The following is a 20,978-nucleotide window of genomic DNA, read 5'->3' on the forward strand; positions in this document are numbered from 1 at the left end:
CCAGACCTGTAGCAGCCGACGAAGTAACACGTTCCAGCTCTTTACGTGGACGCATACCAACTTGTTGACTTGAACGCACAAGTGAGATTGCGTCAGAGACGTGGAAACTGGCCCAGTCTCCTACCCCCTCTTTGAATTCTGCGTGACTGTTGGTGTGCAAGGACTGTTTCACGAGAGTCTTTGACAAATAGCCAGAAAGAATCCCTAACACCTAATTCCAAAAGCAAACCCATGATCCGATAGAAGAGCGGAGGGCAACACTGCCAGGTGCAAAGTGACGCACAAGCCTCTAAGAAGTACCAGAACCGCACCTGGAGTCTGGCCGGATTCGGAATCGAAAGACGCAAACATTTACTTAAAAACAAAAAGTGGATTGGAGAACAATTCAGTAGAAAACACAACTAACCATGCCAAACAAGCGCTTGCCATGACTCAGCCTTTTGTCTGTAAGCCCCGTCCTTTTCAGACTTGTCGCCCGGACTTCCAGCTGGCATAAAAGGTTCATTATCTTCTTTATGGGGCCATCTGGACCCATGAAGAAGATAAGAAACCTTTTACTTCAGCAGTAAGTCAAGGAACCCAATCTCAAAAGGACGGGGCTTAAAGAGAAAGAAGAACGTCAATTGGACCTCTTCTCCAATGGCTGGCCACCGTTAAGGAGGCCAGCCAATGGAGAAGAGGGGCGGGGCTTAACCTCGCTAGTGATATTCTCTCTATCTCATTAAATCTCGCCAGCGAGACTGCGCATGTCTGCGCAGCCATCGCAGGCTGAGGCCTAAAAAAGAAACAAAACTGAATTCTCCAGCTATAGTTAACTGAGCGAACTAGAACTTGTGCCCCACCATACACAGCTTATGACATCACATATTACATCACTTATGACATCACTTATGACATGTTTAATGTCATCGATCCCACCATAGTCATATACAGGATAGAGATACTGAGTACGTGTGTGGGCCATTAGCATGGAAATGGTGTAAGCCTTGGAGGTGACCATGATTGTGCATGTTGAAAGTTACACGGTGCACAGTTTATAAATCACCAATGTTTGAGGTCCAAGTATTCATCCGTGTTAAACAAGATATAGTCTGAGTGCACATAATGTAGATTGCAGAGATATGTTTGATGGTAGGTTGAAGCTTAAAGCCAAACCATGGTACCCAAAATCTGTGCGAAAAACAGAACTTGCTCTAAGTAGATAATCTGCCAGTGGAGATGTGGGCGTGTGCACATTTTAAATTGTTTTATTACAGTGCTGTAGAACATTCTATGTAGCAAGGACATTTATGAAGTGTGAATGTTAATTTCAGGATTTTTACTAAACATTGAGGCATTGGAGATTGTGGAACGTAGAGGTAATTCATGCCTGACTGATGATGCAATCATGGCTCTTAAGTTGTATGCCACCACTGAACTCATCTTATGAATATATGTAGTTTATCTTACTAAACTACTGAGTTAAGTTCACAGGGCCCACACCTGTAGTGTGCCAAAAATCCTGTAGGACGGTGTCACAATGATTTAATGATATCACTGATGCCATTTAATATGTCATGTAATATGTGAGGTCATAACCAGTGCAAGGTATGGTTGGCTTAGTAAATTAGGACTGGTGAATTTCATTGGGGTTTTTGCTTGTGAAATCTCTTGTATTTAATATATCTTAAAATGGGGCTCTTATCCGTTCCCAATGCCAAATTATTGCCTTCATTCACTTGTATGGAACTTTTTTTTGTCCACTCCCCCCTGTCTGCACACATTTACGATACTCCTACAAAAGCTGTTCACACTGTTTAAGCTCCGTTCACTATTCAGATAAGATCCCTTCCCACGGAAAAGGCAGACCGCTACTAACTGTATGCTGGAATGCTTGCTTTTTATGACTTATTTGTGTAAAGCAGATGCAGCTCAAGAGACCACATAACCCAGATTCTTGCAAAATGTTACTACTGAAGACAGTCAAGTGCATGTATCTAGCAGGCAATAGTCTTGATTTGAGTGGTTCAGTAGCACCAGGACCAAAAGTTCTAGGCACCCCGTTAATATGGTTATATTTGACTACTAAACAGGCAGTCACAAGTGCAGTTACCTTGCAGGCACTAGGGTCATGATTATTTCAAGGGAGGTGCAGCGACACTGGGGCCAAAGCACTAAGAACCCCTCTAAACACCAAATATTGCTATATTTTACTGCTAAACAGGCAGTCGCAAATGCAGTTTTGCAGCGTGAATCTTTCTGGATTCACTATGCTGCGCATTATTCCGCAGTCTGGTGGTTGGGTCCGGAATCGTAGTCTTTTTTTGGGGGGGGGGGTTGGTTTTTCGTAGCCCAGGTGGGCGTCGACGTCCCACCTTTTGGTGTACTTCTGTGACGCTTTGGGCGCCATCTTCAGATTCTTTTTTCCGCGGTTGGGTTTGGATCGTTCCCGAAAGGGCTCCAGACATTTTTGGGGAAAGTAGAAGCAAAGAAGGATTTTTTAACGGAAAAGCATCGATAAAACACAATCGAAGAAGACGACGAAGGACAAGGAGAACTTCAAGAACCTCGTCGTCCATCGAAGAATGCGCGCTCAGGAGGCCCCCTGAAGCAAGAGATGGACAAACCTCCTTTCAAATTCTGCCGTAATTGCCACCACAAGTATGCGCAGAAGGACCAGCACCTGGTTTGCAGCCTCTGCCTGCCGGTGGACCACGAGAGCAGGGACTGCAACGCCTGCTCTGTCTTAATGCCGAAAACCCTTCGAGTTCACAGAGAGGCAGAGGATAGCCAACATGCAGGGCAAGGGCCAGCCACCGTCCCTGCGAGACCTGGGGCTCTCGTCTGACGAGGAAGACAACGTCGCCGGGGAAGACAACGGTTACACGGTCATAGAGACCGATAATAAGAAGACTCCTAAGAAGGTAGGAGAATCTACGGCCCCTAAAGCCCCGAGAGACTCTTGATAGTCTGACCCAGACTCTCAGAGAAACGAGGCCAAGTCCTCGAAAGCGCCGACACCGAAAGCTTCAGCATCAATGGCTGCACCAAGGCACAGCGGATCCTCAGAGAAGGACTCCCAGGCGCCGAAAGCTGAAGAACAGCTAAAGATGTCGAAAAGCGTCCCCGAAAAGGAACGTTCAACGCCAAAAGAAAAGGACCTGAAGAGTACGTCGGCGCCAATAAAAGACCCCGAAAGCCAGCTCGTCGCCGAAACCCACCTTGATGCCGAAGATCGGCTCGGCGCCGAAGAGAGCGGCTGAACCATTCAACGTAGAACATGCCGCCGAAATGGAAAAGAAGAAGAGACAGCTCAAGGCCAAAATGGAGAACATCCTGCAGCGGAAAAAAAAATTTGACGCCAGATCCCGAAGCCACAGGTTGTCGAGATAACGGAGGAGGAGGACTACGACTTCGAAGAACAGTCGGGAAGCCCCGAGGGGCTCAAAGTTCCTGAAGAGGAAACCTCCTACTACTTCGAAGATGAAGGGGATGACGACCAGAGGACCTTCCTCGGTTCTGCATCCTCGGAGACTCAAGAAATAGATTGGCAGGACATCGACACCGAGAGCCCGGAGGAGAACGTCGACACGTACCCTTCGAGGCCATCGCCACCTGATGACATCGGGATTTACAACATGGTCATCAGGAATGCAGCAACAGCTTTCGGGGTAAAACTCGACGAAGAAAAACAGAAGGCGGATTTCCTTCTAGAGACACTGCTCCCCCACACAAACCAGGACCCAGTACCTGCCCATGCTCGAAAGCGTGAAGGCGCAGGGGAGAGAGGCTTTCAAGGAGCCTGCAACATGTAAAGCCGTCACACCCAGGACGGAGAAACAGTATAAGCACTCCTCAAAGGACCCACCCTACATCCAGGGGTTGGTCACAGCAGACTCCATCATTGCAGCCACTGCAAGAAAGAGGGCTAATGTGCCAACTACTTCAGGTTCATCCCCAGACAAGGAGAAAAGGAGGATGGACCTGACTGGGAGACGAATAGAACGGAACGCCGCAATGCACTGGCGCATGGCGTATTCCAATGCGCTGCTCAACAGGCACCTGCACCAGGTCATAGACTACCTGGGCCAGCTAACCAAACACCTCCCTCAGGAGTACAAGCAAAGGGCTGAACACCTCGTGGAGGAAGGGAAGAATGTGGCAAACACTTGCCTCAAACTGCCTTAGATGGAACGGACACCGCCAGCAGACTCATGATGATGGGCATCACTGAAAGAAGGCAAGCCTGGCTCAGGATTTCAGGCTTTAAGCCAGAGGTGCAACACAGCATCCTGAACACCCCGTTCAACGTTGAGACACAGTTCGGGGCGCCAGCGGATGAGAAACTTACTCAGCTGAAGGACAACGAGACTGCAAGATCCATGGGAGCATTGCAGTTCAGAGGCACTAAGAGAGGCAACCTGTCACGAAGACCTAACGGGCGGGGTGGAAACCAGCCGGGAACATCACACCAGGCTTTCCAACAGTCGCACCAGGCCGACACACAAGACACAACAGGGGCATCAGAAGCAGTCCTGGCAGTACCAACAAAAAGACCAGTCCTTTCGCGGGAGAGGAAATGGACGTGGGCAAAATAATAGAGGGGGACAACAACCCTCCTCTAAGTGACTTGGTCAAGCTCCACGTGCCCACCCATGCAAAAACTCCCAGGGTGGAGCACAGATAAAACAGCCAGGAGTTACGCGAAATAAACCCCTGCGAACATGTAACACCAGTGGGAGGAAGACTAAACCTTTTCTTCCAGGAGTGGAAGAAAATAACCTCCGACAAATGGGTGCTCCACATCACACTGTTCTGGTACTGCATAGAGTTGGAGAGAAAACCCCCAAACAAAAAACCAAGGAGAAGAACGCTCACAAAGAAAGAGCTAGAGCTACTTCAAGAGGAAGCAAAAGAGCTCCTGCAGAAGCAGGCCATAGAACCAGTACCTTACAGAGAAAGGAACAAAGGAGTGTACTCAACCTACTTCTTGGTACCAAAAGTAGACGAGACAATGAGGCCCATCCTGGACCTAAGGTTCTTAAACAAATTCATAAGAACGCAAAAGTTCAAGAAAACATCCTTGCAAGTGGTACTTCCTCAATTACAAGGTGGAGACTTCGTGGTCACCATAGACCTCAAAGATGCCCTCAATTACAAGGCGGAGACTTCGTGGTCACCATAGACCTCAAAGATGCCTACCTGCACATCCCAATGAACAGAGGGCACAAACATCTGCTCAGATTCACCATCAACAAAGACCACTACCAGTTCACAACCTCGGCGTTCGGACTAAAGTCGGCACCACAGGTCTTCACAAAGTGCCTCGCAGCAGTCGCAGCACATCTAAGAAGGGAAGGGATACACTTATACCCTTACCTGGACGACTGGCTAATAAAAGCAAGCTCATACAGAACCTGCATGCAGCACGCACAGAGAGTGACAAACACACTGATGGCGCTAGGATTCTCCATCCACTAGGGAAAATCCTCAATGAGACCAGAACAAGTAAAAATCTTCCTGGGAGCACAAATCCACACCTTACAAAGCAAGGTGTTCCCCAGCGAGAAGAGAACGTTCGCACTGTTGAAGGAGACGCGACTCTACCAGAAGGGCGAGCTCTGACATTGAGGACGGCGAGCAAGGTCATGGGCATGATGGCATGCATACACGTAGTGCCAAATGTACGGCTACACATGAGACCTTTCCAGGAAAAGCTACAGGAGCAATGGTCACAGGCTACAGGTCGTTGGGAGGATCTAGTGGTTGTAACGCACTCGGTGCAGGAAGAGATGGCATGGTGGAACATGAAGAACATAAGACGGGGGAAGCCTCTGACACCAACAGTGACCATCACCACAGACGCATCCCAGAAAGAATGGGGAGCTCACATGGAGAAACTCTGAGTGAGGGGTCTGTGGACACCAGCAGATGCGCTCAGACACATCAATTACCTGGAGTTGAAGAACATTTTCCTCGCAATAAAGGCCTTCCAGGCGAAGCTGTACTACCGGAGAGTGTCGATCCAGACAGACAACACAACAGCGATGTTCTACATCAGCAAGCAGGGAGGCACACAATCAGCCCCGCTTTCGAAGCTAGCACAAGAAATATGGAGATGGGCCATCCCACTCAAGATAGACCTGCTAACCATACACCTACCAGGGAAGGACAATGTAGAAGCAGACTGGCTCAGCAGACAGACGACAGCATCCCACGAGTGGGAGCTCAATGCTCGGTAAACAAGGAGCCTGTTCGACAGGTGGGGACACCGTCAGTAGACCTGTTTGCAACACGCCAAAATGCTAAATGCCGTAACTTCGCATCCAGGCAACCAGGGGAAGGGTCCCTAGGGAATGCCCTATGGATCTGGTCAAAGACATTTGCTTACGCTTTTCCCCCAATACCTCTGATACACAAGGTACTCAGCAAGTGCAGAACCAGCAACATGACCCTGATACTGGTCGCACCGCAGTGGGCCAGGCAGATATGGAACTCGCAGATAATGGAGATGACACAGAGTGCACCCCACAAATTCAGGAGAAGGAAAGACCTACTCTCTATGCAAAACTGAGAGGTGCTGCACCCAGAGCCAGAAAACCTCAGCCTGGTAGCATGGCTCCTGAGGACATAGTTTGCGCATCTGAAATTGACGGAAAGCACCCTGAGGGTACTACGGGAGGCGAGAAGACCCAGCACATGGGAGTGCTACGTGTCAAATTGAAGAGGTTCACACTGTGGTGCAGGAAGGAAAAACTGCACAATAAGATGCAGAAGGACTCTACAGTGCTGAAATACCTCGCACACCTGCTCGACAAGAATCTGAGCTCATCCTCACTAAGGGTTCACTTAGCAGCGATAGTCGCTTACACAAGAGGAGAAACAGGCAAGAGCTTCTTTACATCGCAGATAGTAAAGAGATTCCTAGAAGGAGCAAAAAGGATCGCACTGCCAAAGAGGGTGCCGCCACCAGCATGGAACTTTAATCTAGTCCTAACGGAACTCATGAAAGAGCCCTTTGAGCCAATCCACAAGGCCTCCCTGCAGATGCTGACAATGAAAACGGCTTTCCTGGTGGCAATCAGCTCACTGCGCAGGGTGAGCGAACGACAGGCGCTAACACTACAAGAACCTACATCCAGATACACAATTATAGGGCGGTGATGAGAACGGACCCGCACTTCATGCCAAAGGTGGTGTCAAGGTTCCACATCAACCAGACTATACAAATACCAAGCTTCTTCCAAAAGCCAACAACAAGCGCAGAGTGAACGCTGTACACTCTGGACGCCAGAAGGGCAGTCATGCACTACATAGAGAGAACAAAGGCACACAGGAAAACAAAACAGTTCTTTGTGTCCTTTGCGAACCGTTTCATGGGAAAACCAGTAACTAAAGGAACGATTGCACGATGGATCGCTCAAACAATTCAGTTCTGCCACAAACAGGCAGGACAGGAACTAGCAGAGTGGACACGAACCCACTCTACCAGGAAGAAGGGGGCTACAATAGCTTTCCTAGCTAAAACACCCATTCAGGACATATGCCTGGCGGCAACATGGGCTTCTGTGCGCATGTTCACGAAGCACTTCTGTGTGGATATACAGATGAACAAGGAAGCACAAGTAGGACAAAAGGTGCTTTAACACATATTCAATAACCAACGCTCATCTTCCACCCAGCCGCCATAAAATTGAGAAACCGCTACAAAGTCTATGCACAGCATAGTGAATCCAGAATGATTCATGCTGCAAAACAAATAGTTTCTTACCTGTTGGTGTAGTTTTGCAGCTTGAAGATCTTTCTGGATTCACTAGCGAACCCACCCACCTCCGCCAGAAAGATGAGGCTGGAGTAAAAAGGGGGTTGAAAACAGAAATAATACTGAAGCTAAACGCCTTGAAAGTTAAAGCGGTGAATAACTTACTTGAACATTGCCATGGATTCGGAAACAAAACAGACACGAGAAAAAAAAGAGTCCGAAGATGGCGCCCAAGGGTGGGAGCTTCAGCAGGAAGCGTGCCGACGTCACAGGAAGTACACCAAAAGGTGGGACGTCGACGCCCACCTGGGCTACGGAAAAAAAAAAAAAAGACTACGATTCCGGACCCAACCACCAGACCGCGGAATAATGCACAGCATAGTGAATCCAGAAAGATTTCAAGCTGCAAAACTACACCGACAGGTAAGACACTATTCGTTATCTTGCAGGCACTAAGGGCATGATTTCAGTGGTTCAGCAGGTGCAGTGATACCGTACCCGAAAGTTGGCAGAACTCCTCTAATCGCATATTGCTATTACACCAAATAATTATTTCTTTCATTTTTTTCAAAATGTTGCTATTACCCGCACTATACCACAAGTACCAGCATAATATTGCCTTTTTGTACCTAAACAAGTCATAACTCTTTAACAGACTATTTATAACTTATACTGTACTGCTAAGAAAGCTAAAATTTACAACAAAAACTGCTTATGATTATTCACATAGGTGAAACTTAACACATTTACCAACACTAGTTATACTCGTAGAGGGCCTAACTAAAATGTCACATTTTTAGGTCGAGCTGGCGTTGAGCGAGTTCTATAGTCACCGTGTTAACTGGCAAGGGAGATATAGCTGTGCACGAGCTGCTACTGGCCTGTGCACGAGCCGACTCAGCTCTGTGAACGCGCACGTCTCCGGAAGACGTGCTGCGCCCGAGCCGCCTAGAACTGTCTCTCCATCTCGAATCGGTGATCTGTTCAGCTCTCTCCGATTTCTTCTCCCCTCCGCCGCCCCCACCTACCCACAAGAGAAGAACAGAGCTGTTGTCTGGCTTTTAGTAGCAAGTAGATTTGTCCTCGGAAAACCGACACAACCTGTTTATGTGCTTTTGATCTATCGCTAGATAATCTGCATTCCCCATAAAAACCTCCACAACTCACGGACTACACCCAGCCCGTTATGAGGAATATTGAAGATCAAGCAGAAGGTATGGGATTGTGGATTTTACTTTTTAACTCCAGAGATTCACGAAAAAAAACGTATCAATGTCCTCATCTAAAGGCAGCGTCATTTTAAACGTGGCTTCGTCAGACATTTCTTAAACACCTTCAACAATCCCATAGTCATTCTCCCTGTGTGGGGGCTATTTACGTTTTTGGAGAAGAATGTGCTTATCAAAGACCGTGTACCACAACTGCGGCCTGATAAAGTAGCTGAACTGAGCAGTGACACCCGCCCCCCACGCCCCCCCCATATGTTGTAACGCTGATCACGCGGGAGGTCACTTATGCAATGTATCTGGGTTACCCAGTTTGTGCAGCCTTGACTGGTCTGTCAGAGGTCACATTTTAAGCTGGTGAAGAAGTCACAGTTTCCACCACGTGATCAGATCACTGGAATGTCCCGAGTGAGCCCTGTGGCTGCTGGACAGCACAGGACACTGCACCACCACCTCAGAGCTCACATCGTCACTGATGACGACGAGCCGTGGTCTGAACGGCCAGCCCCCGGAACAGAGGCCTCTTGTTCATCACGTTTTGTAGAGTAGTTCATAAGGGGTAACATAGATAAACCGGCGACTGATGCCTGACACCAGGCACAAAGAGGAGGCTATATTCCTCTAGGATCACCTGTGACAGGGAACCGAAAACCCCGTCTGGGGGGTCACATATTTGTCCCGTGGAGCTACAAGGTTGAGCTGCCTGTGAGTAAATCTCAGTGTGCAGTGACGCGCGCAGCATTGTTCACGTGAGACCCCCTATGCACTCGGAGTATCGGGATCCGGGCATGGGAGTCATGTGTGGGGGTCACCCCGGGGTGTTCCTAAAAGAGACTGCCACTTGTGTATGTTTAATATAATACCTGAGCACGCTTCTTCTGGCAACATTCCAGATTTTTGGAAACGTGGTTGTTTCTGAAATTAGACTGTCCTTGTATAAATACGTAATTTTGTTCAAATTGAGTCGTGCAAAGGAGGAGACACGATAGTGTTAATGTGTACCGGAAAGGCCCTAATAATGCCCGCCTCAAGCTCAGTGCTGCTAACGTCCTCACTCCCAGGTACAGGAATGGTTTCACCAGGAGTGGCGGGAAGCCTGCCTGGCATCCAGGGAGCAGGCTCTCATAGTCTGTGTAGTGTGAATCTAGAGGTTCATTGAACCCCACCTTACGTCGGAGGTTACTAATGAAGTCCACAGGGTGAACACAATAGCTCAGGGCCTCTGGAGAGTGTAAGGTGTGGACTGAACTTTGATGATGACTGATGCACAGCTCTGAAATGCCATTTGATTGAGGGATGGAATGAAACATTTATTTTGGTGGAGTGTTTACATCACCAGCAATGAGTCGAAAAGAGAAGTGAGACAGAGTGGCATCTATACCCACCATAGATGTAACCCCAGTCCCTTTCTTCTAGGGTCTGATTTAGTCAATTCTTTTTGGAGAACACCTTTTCAGTTTGCTTGCAAGGCGACGAGGCTGAAAAGCAAAGTATGATCATAGATTTGAGGCCTCGTGCACAAAAAGGTTGTTGCAATGCAGTGATTTGAATTGGGCACCTAGACTCATACTGCTCGTTGCCAGGGATTCTCACACCCCTAGGAGAGGAAAGATTTTTTTTGAAAAAGTCACAATTCACCTGCCTCGTTTATATTAATGAGTGGAAGCTGGCTTGTCACTCACTGTGAAAAGTAACACATTTTGGGAAAGTGGCCTGCATGAGAGAGCACGCGTCTGTTTGCATATTTACATTTTTACTGTGCCTCCATTGCAACTCCATGAGGTACAGCGATTTAAAGCACCTTGAACGGTTGGTCGCATGAATGTGACCCCCATGAAGATCATACAGTGGTCTACTCACCGGTATCTTTCCTCCCAATCACTACAACTCTTCAGGGCTCAATGGCTGGATCCTTGACATTAAAGGCCCACGTCCGGTGATAATTCCAACCCGGCAGGGTAACCTCTTATTGGGGCGAGAACGGTATGTGGAGCTCCGATAATATAGTATTAAATGGTTGTTGAAGACGCCAGCATTCCGCACATTCGTGCAACACGTATTTACTGTTCCCAATCCAAATAATCCGCAACCAAAATTCCATCCAAAAACCACATGGGTACGTGTGGTGTAACTTTCTCTGTGGCTGAATCGCCCTCGCTGGAACGGCGTCTAGGACCAGCCATTGAGCCCTGAAGAGTTGTAGTGTCTGTGCATGTACAGACCTACAACGAAACAAGTGTCGGCTGGCTGTAAATAACCATTGGTGTGATGATCAAATAAAAGGAGATATACCTGAAACTCCAAGAATCGTCGTTGGACATAATTCTATTCAAATTTCATATAGTATCACACTACTTTGTATATTTGTGTTGAGTGTGCAGGACTTTGTGTAATCCTTTCCTCCCAATGTCCACTTCCTTCTCAAGCAAAGTGTAAATCGTCAACTACTCACATCTTACGCCTTTGTGATAGTTACCTCTGGTCCTTGGCAGACACCGGCCATTCCATGGTTTGGGACCACAGATATGTGGCAAAGCTGTTATGCATTCCATGGCATAACACCAACATTGCATATCATGGGGGGCGGTGCTTCTTTGCCCCCGCCCTTTTGGACATTTCCCTGTTATTTCTCAAAGGTTAGCTAAACTGGCATTGTGATTTGCAATGTTACTTAAAAATTGCAAAACACTTTTCTGCTTTGAGAGAATGCAGACATTCGTCTTATTACTGTCACTTAGTAGGTTCTGCAACTGCGTCACATAATGGTGAGGGTGACTAATGCCAGTGTCAACCTTCTAGGGTCTACTGTAGGCCTCATGACCTGTCAGAAAACCAAAAATCGGTACATTTCATAACTAGTGCTTACCTCCAGTCAGTTCATCTTTTCTGATTGTACTCTGTGACGCCTTTGCAGCGAGAATGTCCTGCTAATATGTTCATTCCTAAGGTACGGCTAGCTCCATTGTTACCTTCTTAGCACTGTGCATTTTTGATTCCTCTCTAGAAGTTGCTTCTAACAGCCTTCCCTTTTTAGGTCGAGCTGGCGTTGGAGCGCGAAGCGCTCCCGCCAGCGAGTTCTATAGTCACCGTGTTAACTGGCAAGGGAGATAGAGCTGTGCACGAGCCGCTACTGGCCTGTGCACGAGCCGACTCAGCTCTGTGAACGCGCACGTCTCCGGAAGACGTGCTGCGCCCGAGCCGCCTCCCTCTAGAACTCACAGGACAAGAACAGTTACAAGTACACGGGGTCAGAAGAATAAGCGCAAAGGCTGAACACTGAAAGAAGGCAATTCTGTTGGTCAGGTGACTGTTTTAAGATCTTTATTTCTGGCTTTCAGGTAACAAGAACGTCAATTTACAGTTTAACATGCAATACATAATTATCTGGACTGCATGCAATGTAATGTGTTGTGATTTTTTGCTAGCCAAGTCATGCTCGCCATGTTGTGCTAAAGGGTCTCTTGACATGTAGCTCGTCAAGGCTCTCTCGTGTTTGTAACTGTCAGACTATTCACAGTTCGAAAGCGGCCTTGTGACAACATCTCCTGGGGAACGAGTGCAACCCGTCTGACTGGTGGTAACTATCTCCAGCTGCTCATTTCCCTCAGATATTTGTGCCACACGAGAGTAGCTCAAAATTCGCCTTTTCTGTTTACGCCAATGGTGAGCTGACGACGAAAGAGCAGTCTGTGATTGATAGACTCCATCTTGGGATTGTTTTTACAGGTAGCTCACATGTATAGACTGTCAGTAAAGGTGTTGCTTCAGATGAATGAATCACGCCTGTGCAAGTACTTTAAGGAGGCCTGGGCACTCTGTAGCCATAGATGCATTGTGCGTGGCTGCAGATGTCTATAATGGAGGTGGCTTATCCAGAGGGAAACTGTTGGGATGAAGTATCTGCTTACTACAGCGTAATATGTGCTCATTAGCCTGGGATTTTTCTTTGTGACCTGAGCTGGGTTGCTGCAGGTTGGAGTCTGCATTGTTTCCTAAATAGTTCCCATATGTTCAATTAATTAGGCTGAGTGTTTTAATTGCTTCATTCCTGTTACAGCAATGCAATAGGTCTCGCATTTGCAACAGTTTGAGCTCTTGGCATTGTAAATGACAGTGCCTTTTATTTATGTCTTGGTTTTTAAAACATAAATAAAAGGCATTATCATTTACAATGCCAATTACTTAAACTCTCGCAAATGCGAGACCTATTGCATTGCAAATGCTTGTTTTAATGCTAGCTACGTTTTTAGTACCTTACTATAACTTCACTTTAACTTTTTTTCAGCGATCTATACATATCAGGGGTTTAGAGACGAAAAGTTCATATTTAAGTTGTAATTTTTATTTTTATTCCAAACATTTTTTATCGATCAGTAATAATGAGAAGTCAGGTTCCACACCGAATAGAGTATCTAATGTGTAACACAACAGTGTAAACAAGTGTAATGCCAATGAGCCCCATGGTATGTAAATGCAATTTCCTTCCACCACACACTCAGGTTGTTGCTGTTTGAATGAGTTAAGTTATTTACAACATAAGTAAGCTTCCTAAATATCCTCCTCTCTTTTGCTAGTTGTGGACATTGTCAATTTCCTCTTATTGTGCAAACCGGTCCAATTCTCTCCGTTATTCCAGGAGTGCAAGTGATTGAAGGTATGCCTTTTGACAAGTAGCCTGAGCGAATTCGTTACTCTTCCAAGGAGAAAAGGGAGTTCTCCAAATATCTTATGCATTATTTTGCTTTAAGTTCAGTACTCGATATGCAAATTTCTTCTGGATAGTTTTTGTAACGCTTTTTGAGAATATTGCTTCAATCTGCTAATTCATTTTGTTTAACGAAGGGCCTTTATATATTATTGTCGCCCAAGAAGTTGCTTCATTATGATGTGTTATACCTAAGACAGCTGGCATCTGTTATTGGTTACTAAAATTGCAGTTATCGAGGTGCCTGAACACGTGACCTGATGAGCACCTCTCCGGGTATATACTTGATAATTCTGTCATTTGCTCAATTCAACTACAACATGCTTTCCTCTACCCAAGTATATGTAGTCAGTTGTTGGTTATTGATTGTGTCTCTGACACTGCTCCCTTGATGACTTGTGCAGTTTAATACTTTCATCAGTGGGGGAAGGGTGCCGGTGGCCCTTTGTCATATATTTAGCATTGTCTCCACTCTACCCTTAATGCTATTTTTTACACTAAGTTGGCTAGGGAACCTCTTCTCTACCTAGGAGTCCATAGCTGTATGTCAAAGTTCTACTCTGCAAGAAGTGCTATAAATGAGCATGTGTTGAAAAACTTAATAGACTGAAGAATTAAAAGGCGAGACAACATTTTGTTTGTTACCGCAGGGCCAGTAGAATTATAGGGTAGTGAACTGCTAAATTGTACTGCATGAAAATCCTAATTGTGCGTTGCATTCTGTGACCATATTATCACTGTATGTAGTGCTATTTGAAACACCATAATAAACTAGCATTGGGCCTTTGCAAAGCATGCAGTTTTTTGTGCAAAGTGTCCAATGTATATAAATACATGACTAAGTATGTGACCAGTAGTGCAGTCGATCGGCCCTGGCACTGAAATGCACTACTGTTCAATAAATCCAATAGATGTAGTGGATGACCTATTTCCTGCAGTTTGTCATGGAACCTAGAAGTTTGTTCAATCTTCTGCCATTTTTTTTACACTTTAATCAGTCTAGGGTCACTAGTGCCAAGTACTCATAATTTTGCTAAAGTTTACTGAGTTCTAAGTTATAACCTGGATTATGTAGATGTTATCAAAATGTTTTGTTTCAGCGTATGATTTATAAAAAAATATACAGTAGCTGTTAATGTACACCAAATGCTTCATTTTCAGTGCTTTATCAGTTATGTAAGAAACATTTTCTTACCGGACTCGCTCCTGTTCTAAGAATGAATGCACTATGAGTAGATGAGGCGAGATTGTGGTGTAAAATTGCAGACAGGGTTCAGTTTTTCATATGACCAAGCTATCTGCTAAGAATGCGCTGTCCATCTCAGATTTATAAGCAAAACATACATTGTTCTGGTTTAAAGAGCTAGTATCGGCCAACGGTTATTAATAAGCTATTTTTTTCCTTTCCAGCATTGTCTCTGATGTTGCAGTTGGTGTGAAGGTAAGAAACTTTTAATTAAGCATGGAGTTATTTGTGTAAGATAATGAGTGATGCGGATAAAATCAGCTGTAAGATGTAGCTTGGGATAGTTGCACATTTTTTGTGGACTACTGAAATTGAGGTACCTTACTAATTAGAATTCAGACAAGCCAATGCAATTATTAGCCAACTCTTTTTCATGAGGTGTTTCGTACTACTTACTGCTTATCTTTTGAGCCTTAAATCCCACCTTTTACTATGCTGGCTGCTTACGTTCAAGTGGTACTTGAACCAGACTGTGGTAAGCAAGGGAAATGGGCGTATAGGTGAGTGGATGGGTGGAGGTGAGGAATAAGAATTCCATAGATAATTGTTTGGGGGGGCGCCTGGGTGTGGTTGGTAGCTCCTGGGTTGAATGTTAGGTGGACAAATAATCTGGGACAAGGGAAGGAAGGGCTCCTCAGAGTTGCCTGCATGTGTGGTATTGGAGAGCCAGTAAAGGCTGACTCTGAAGATGTAGGGAAGAGGGATGATCGTGGTGGTGTTGCAGTGAGGGGTGGAGTAACTCCTTTTGACTACGATCACTCTTTATAATCGCTTCCTGAGAGCTGCAGCTGTACCATCATTCGTTTGTTAGCTGTCTGGGCTTAGATTGTGATTTAATTATTTTCCATGTGTCCATTCTCTTTCTTCCAAGCATGTGACAAAACTCTTGATATTTTTTGTCACTTTGATATCGACATTGTGCTATGAAGTTTTTTCCCCATGATGCTCACTAAAGTACATATAGCCTAAGAATAATTAATTTTTTGTTCCTGGTGTCTTTTTTAGGTCCCGGCCTGGCGAAAAGCAACACATGCGCTGCTCTGCCAACAGAGGCCTTTTGGAATCCATAAGATTCCAGCGTGCACGCGGGGCGAAAAACCAGAGAAAAGATGTGCACGCGGGGATTGGATGCTTTACTGGCGGCATGATACACTGGGGACTTTTTTTCTTTGCCGCCAGTAAAGGCAGTACCCATGTGCACATCTTCTGTCCCTCACATGACTGGCCGCGCTTGTTGAAAGCTTGCTGTGACAGCGGCCTCCAGGGCTTGAAAGGCCTTTCTTTCATGGTTCTGACCTCGGATTATCTGAACATTTTTATTTAGAGTTACAGTTCTGTGAACTCCATGGGAATAGTACGTTTAACCCTGGAAATTATGCTTTTTATATTTGTATTTTTTATGAAGCAAAACTACACATGTAATATGATCGATTGGGTGTATTGCTTTAACACATCCGTACAGTAAGTTATGATAAATAGCAATGTCCACAAACACGTACTTTCCACTAAGTGATTTGGGAAAGTACTTGTATCTAAAAATGTAGGACCTTTTTAGGTCTCGTGTCAGCGAAAGACCTAATGTTGCCGGCTTGCCGGGAATGTTGGACCGGGGATGGGCACGCACTTTCCCCCAGCGATTTCATCGCCTGTACGCGCACGTCCAGCACGGCACCGTGCACATCCCCTGTCCCACATTCAGAGCAAGTCGAGCCTTTCGAAATCACACGCACACAGACACACCCACATACACACGCACAGCTACACACATGCACACACACGCACCCCCCCACCACCACCAACCACCACCGCTCACGCACACACACAGCCACGCACGCAACCCCCCACCACTCACACACGCACACAGACACACACACATATCCCCCCCTCCACTCACCGTGCTCTTTCTCCGCCGCCTCGCCACACGCGGGGCTTACCTCATGCCTGGGAGCCCCGCGTCACCACTGCTCTCCGTGAGGCCGGGCTTCCCCCAAAAAAGCGGAAGTCCCGCCCACGACGTGACGTTACCGAACTTCCGGTAAGCTGTTCCTAATTAGCCAGATGATTAACCTGACGGCTACATACATACACTACATCATGCAATATAGAGAAAGGGGATGGGGTGGATTTTTGCTCTTCTCAAATAGTTTGTTTTATTTTAGATGTTTGATTGTGAATTCTAGTTTTTCTGCTAGCAGTGCACTATGTACCTCGGTGCAGTAAATGGTATTGATAAGCATCCTTAAATGCGACGGGGGTATGCGGTTGAATACTGAAAGAGAAACCCCACTGCTGAAGTAAGGAGCTCTCGAGGACCTGAGCACCTAAGTGTTAGAAAAGCTGATTGTCAAATTGTCTTTTTAATGCTTGCAGCACGTCCTTGCATCTTGACAGTTTATGGATGCAAGAAACTATTTATTGAAGTTTCCAGAGTGCATTTTTAACCGAGAGCTGTTGTGTTTAAATTATGTCCGCTGCTCCATATGTGCAGCTGCCTGTTTCCCAATATCGAACTCTGCAACTGCTCATCATACTTCACGCTGGCTTCCGTCTTCCAGCAGGAGCTTTCAGTGCTACATCTTAAAAGAAAATAGCATTAGTAGCACTGCACCACGGTTCTTTCAAGAGGCAAAGGCCGGCTGGCGAGGCTTGCAGAAATGGTCTCAGCTCCGTATGGCTGTAGGAGCACGACTGCCTGCGCCCCCCCACCCCTTGAAGAGCTTCGGTCAGAGTGGTGAACCTGCCGTCCTTGCAAAAGACGTCTGAAGACTGCATGCAGCACTGAAGAGGCAAGGCTCGATCGATCATGTGACAGCAAGGAGTCTCCTACTGCTACAGCTTCGAGGCATTACAGCTGAGGTCCGTGTTCATGTTGGGGCCTCGCATCCTTCTGTTGTAGGCTGGGTCCGATGTCGGACAGAGAGGCCTGGAGCCCACACCGATGCTCTGCATCCTGACTTGACTGATTGATTGCCAGCAGCAAGTAGGATGCAGGTTGCCCAGAGTGGGTGAAGGCTGCTGTGGCACTGTCGTTAAGCTAACTTACCTATTGCATTACAAATGCAATAGGTGTCACATTTGCGAAAGTTTAAGCTATTGGCATTGTAAATGACAATGCTATTAATGTATTTATTTTCAAAACCAACACATAAATAAAAAATGTGTCATTTACAATGCCAATAGCTCAAACTTTCCTAATGCGAGACCTATTGCATTGCAAATGCTTGTTTAGATTTGTCGCAGGTCTGATCGACTCCGGTGTGGGACAAACCAGACAGCAACATTTCTAATTTGCTGTGAAGCAGTGGCTTCTATTGCAAATATCTTAGAGGCACAAGTCTCCTTCACCAATGGTATCGCTCTGATCGCTTTCTTTTGGGTGGATGTAGAGGGGCCTCACTCAGCACAAACGTAACACCACCTGTAGTCTGAAATATCGAACTGCCTCATTTCTTTAATTCAGCGTCTCAAAGTGAAGATTTTAAAGGGCGGTATGTTGGGACCCCACTGTTCTATTTTGTTTCTGTTTTACTTATGGTAAAGTAAATGTGTGAGTCTCTAAAGTGATGGAGATTAAATGTGTGTTTGTAAGTGTTTGAGTGTGCTTTGGGTGGAAGGGGGGGTCGCATTGAGAGGTAGGGGGCTATTATCTAATCTTGTGCTAGGTGCACAGTCTCTGGTACGCTGTCTGAACAGCGCCAGCCACGTCAATTTAATGGCTTAGGTAATGGAGGGGTTTTCACTTAGTACCTTTAACTGTCTTGGCACTGAAACGCACATACTACAATGTATGATTTAGTTTGATGCTGCACTAATGATAATATTGGTATAGTGTTTTTTGATATTTTACCTGGACAGAAACAATATCGGAATGCATCCTTCAAGACACCATAACTCTTTAAAACCACACTTTGCGGTTAATATCCGAACATATTTCCAAGACTCTGCCACCGAGTGTGTAACTATGAAATGTACTCATTTCCTGTAAATGTGTATTTTAATATAGGTTTTGAGACTTTTGGGTTCTTACCAACAAATAATTGTCCCTAACGCCAAGAGACCCTGTATGAAGTAACGCGTTATAGTAATGCATTCTACTACTTCAAGCAGAAACATACTGTTTTGGCGTATATGTGCCCCTCGACGTGAATTAATTTATTTTGTTTTAGTAATAAGGCTTTTTGATTAGTATTCCTTTCGCAATAACAAAAAAAATATTATTGAAGGATAGTTGTCGCCCCTTTGATGTCAGCCAAGCACACCTTACAGATCCCGCATCTGCAGTGTGCTGGGCTTGATCTCGACCTGTTTCACACTTATTCACGTTGTTTACTTTTGCTCGGTGTGGCATTATTCACAAAAAAAGTGTAAGTGATAACGTTTTCTTTTTCTAAATAGTCCAATTTAAGGGGGGCCTTTAATATACCTAAATCTTTACACCCGACAAATCGCATCCTTTTCATCATTTACTTAAAACGCTACAAGACTTTTGCAGATACAGGTATGACTAAAGCCGGCCTTCGAAGCAACAAAAATAAATCCTATATCAAAAAGCCTCGTCATGGGCAAACATGGTCGTGGTCGGGGCTGTGCTCTCGACGCAGGATCTGTATTTACTGCTAAAGGTAAACTCGAATATACACATTTCCACGATTTGTAGACTCATACATTTTAAAAAAAGGTAGCATTTCACCCTCAGATAAATTCAACTGCAAGGTCCATCTTTATTCCCCCCACCCCAATCTCCCATCACCACAGATCTCATAATTGACAGCTTCATTATTGCAACATCAACACAAAACCTTGCAGTATTGTGCTGTTTTCGGCAGGAACAGAAGGATGAGAGGCGAGTAACGCAAAATGGGCTCTGTTTTGTAACACCCAATCTCATCACTTCCCCGGGAAACTACAAAAAGCTGCTGAAAACCACCTGTTTTAATTCCTCTCAGTTTTCACGTGCCAGAAAACTCACTTGCACGGAAGCGTGTACTTTTATAACCCGATTTATTCACCACGTATGCCTGTATCTCAGCGAGGTGAAATGGTAAACATCAGCCTGGACTGAAACAATTGCATATACAGTGTGGCACATGAAGAACTATGTCTGAGTGAGTTCAATTCTTCCTGCTGTTGAATATCTACATGTGTGTATCTGTCACGCTGACTGTAGGGGGTGCAAGGGGATGTCGTGGTCACCACGCCCCTGAGCCCACCTTGTGTTTTGTGTGGCTTTAAGTCGGTACCTTAATTTTCGCTGTATATCACCCACTGATCAGGAGCAAGCAATAGGCACTACCTGATAGTAAGTCTCCACACGTCTATACTGCCATTTCATGTACTGCTTTAAACATGCGTTGTCTAGTTGAGAAAGTGCTCAGGTGTGGCCATTCGGGCTCAGGCCCCGAGATAATGAACTGTTGTTCATGCTCGGTTCAGCTTTCCTTTCCAAGTAGTCAAGCGCTGCGGGCCCTGACGTCAGATGAGACCACGGGCAACCGGTGGTCTGGTTAGGACAACAGCGTGATGTACTGTTTCCAGTCCAGTCCAGCAATATTTGGTAAAGTTTGCTTTTCGGTGACGTCCGCGCACACGCAGCCTTTGCAGGATAAAAATTAATTTGGCGGGGGAAATATTTTGCTCTCAAACCGGAAGTGCTGTACTCGCCGTGGACACAACCACTTAAGCAACAGCAGCAGCTATCATCCAAAATCACACTCGCCACATCTACTTTTTACGACTGGAAACGTATCTTTTTATCATCCCAAAAGTTCACATTTCTCAACGCATAGAACTTTCCCAGTAACCCCGGTCAATCAGAATTGACAAGTCCCTCTATTTTTACTTGCACACTTTACAAGTAGATGTCAAACGTTGTGTATTTGTTACCGGACTCTGTGCCCTCGGGTTATGGTGGAGAGCTTTGTGTTAGCTAAGTGGGTGGGATCGGCAGGGCACTACTTCCTAAATTCCAAGGATTCCGTTTCCCTACTACTTTTTATTTTGAAAATGCGTCCCAAGACGCAAATCACCTTCGCCTATAAATAAAGCTCTGCGTTCCTGGCG

The 20,978-nt window shown here is 45.8% G+C and overlaps 1 protein-coding gene across 3 annotated transcripts in view; it reads left to right on the plus strand.

Annotated features, from left to right (window-relative positions):
* Positions 1-20,978, plus strand: part of PTBP2 (polypyrimidine tract binding protein 2) — a 208,398-nt gene that overhangs the window by 33,259 nt on the left and 154,161 nt on the right. For all 3 annotated transcript variants that reach the window (XM_078644197.1, XM_078644178.1, XM_078644188.1), the window contains exon 2: positions 15,083-15,113. Coding sequence is in view for 2 of the 3 variants with exons in the window: in XM_078644178.1 (XP_078500304.1) it covers positions 15,083-15,113 (31 nt within the window). In the remaining variant the exon portion in view is untranslated. The remainder of the gene's footprint in view (positions 1-15,082; positions 15,114-20,978) is intronic.

Source organism: Lissotriton helveticus, chromosome 1_1 (assembly GCF_964261635.1).
Source record: "Lissotriton helveticus chromosome 1_1, aLisHel1.1, whole genome shotgun sequence".
Classification (NCBI taxonomy): domain Eukaryota; kingdom Metazoa; phylum Chordata; class Amphibia; order Caudata; family Salamandridae; genus Lissotriton; species Lissotriton helveticus.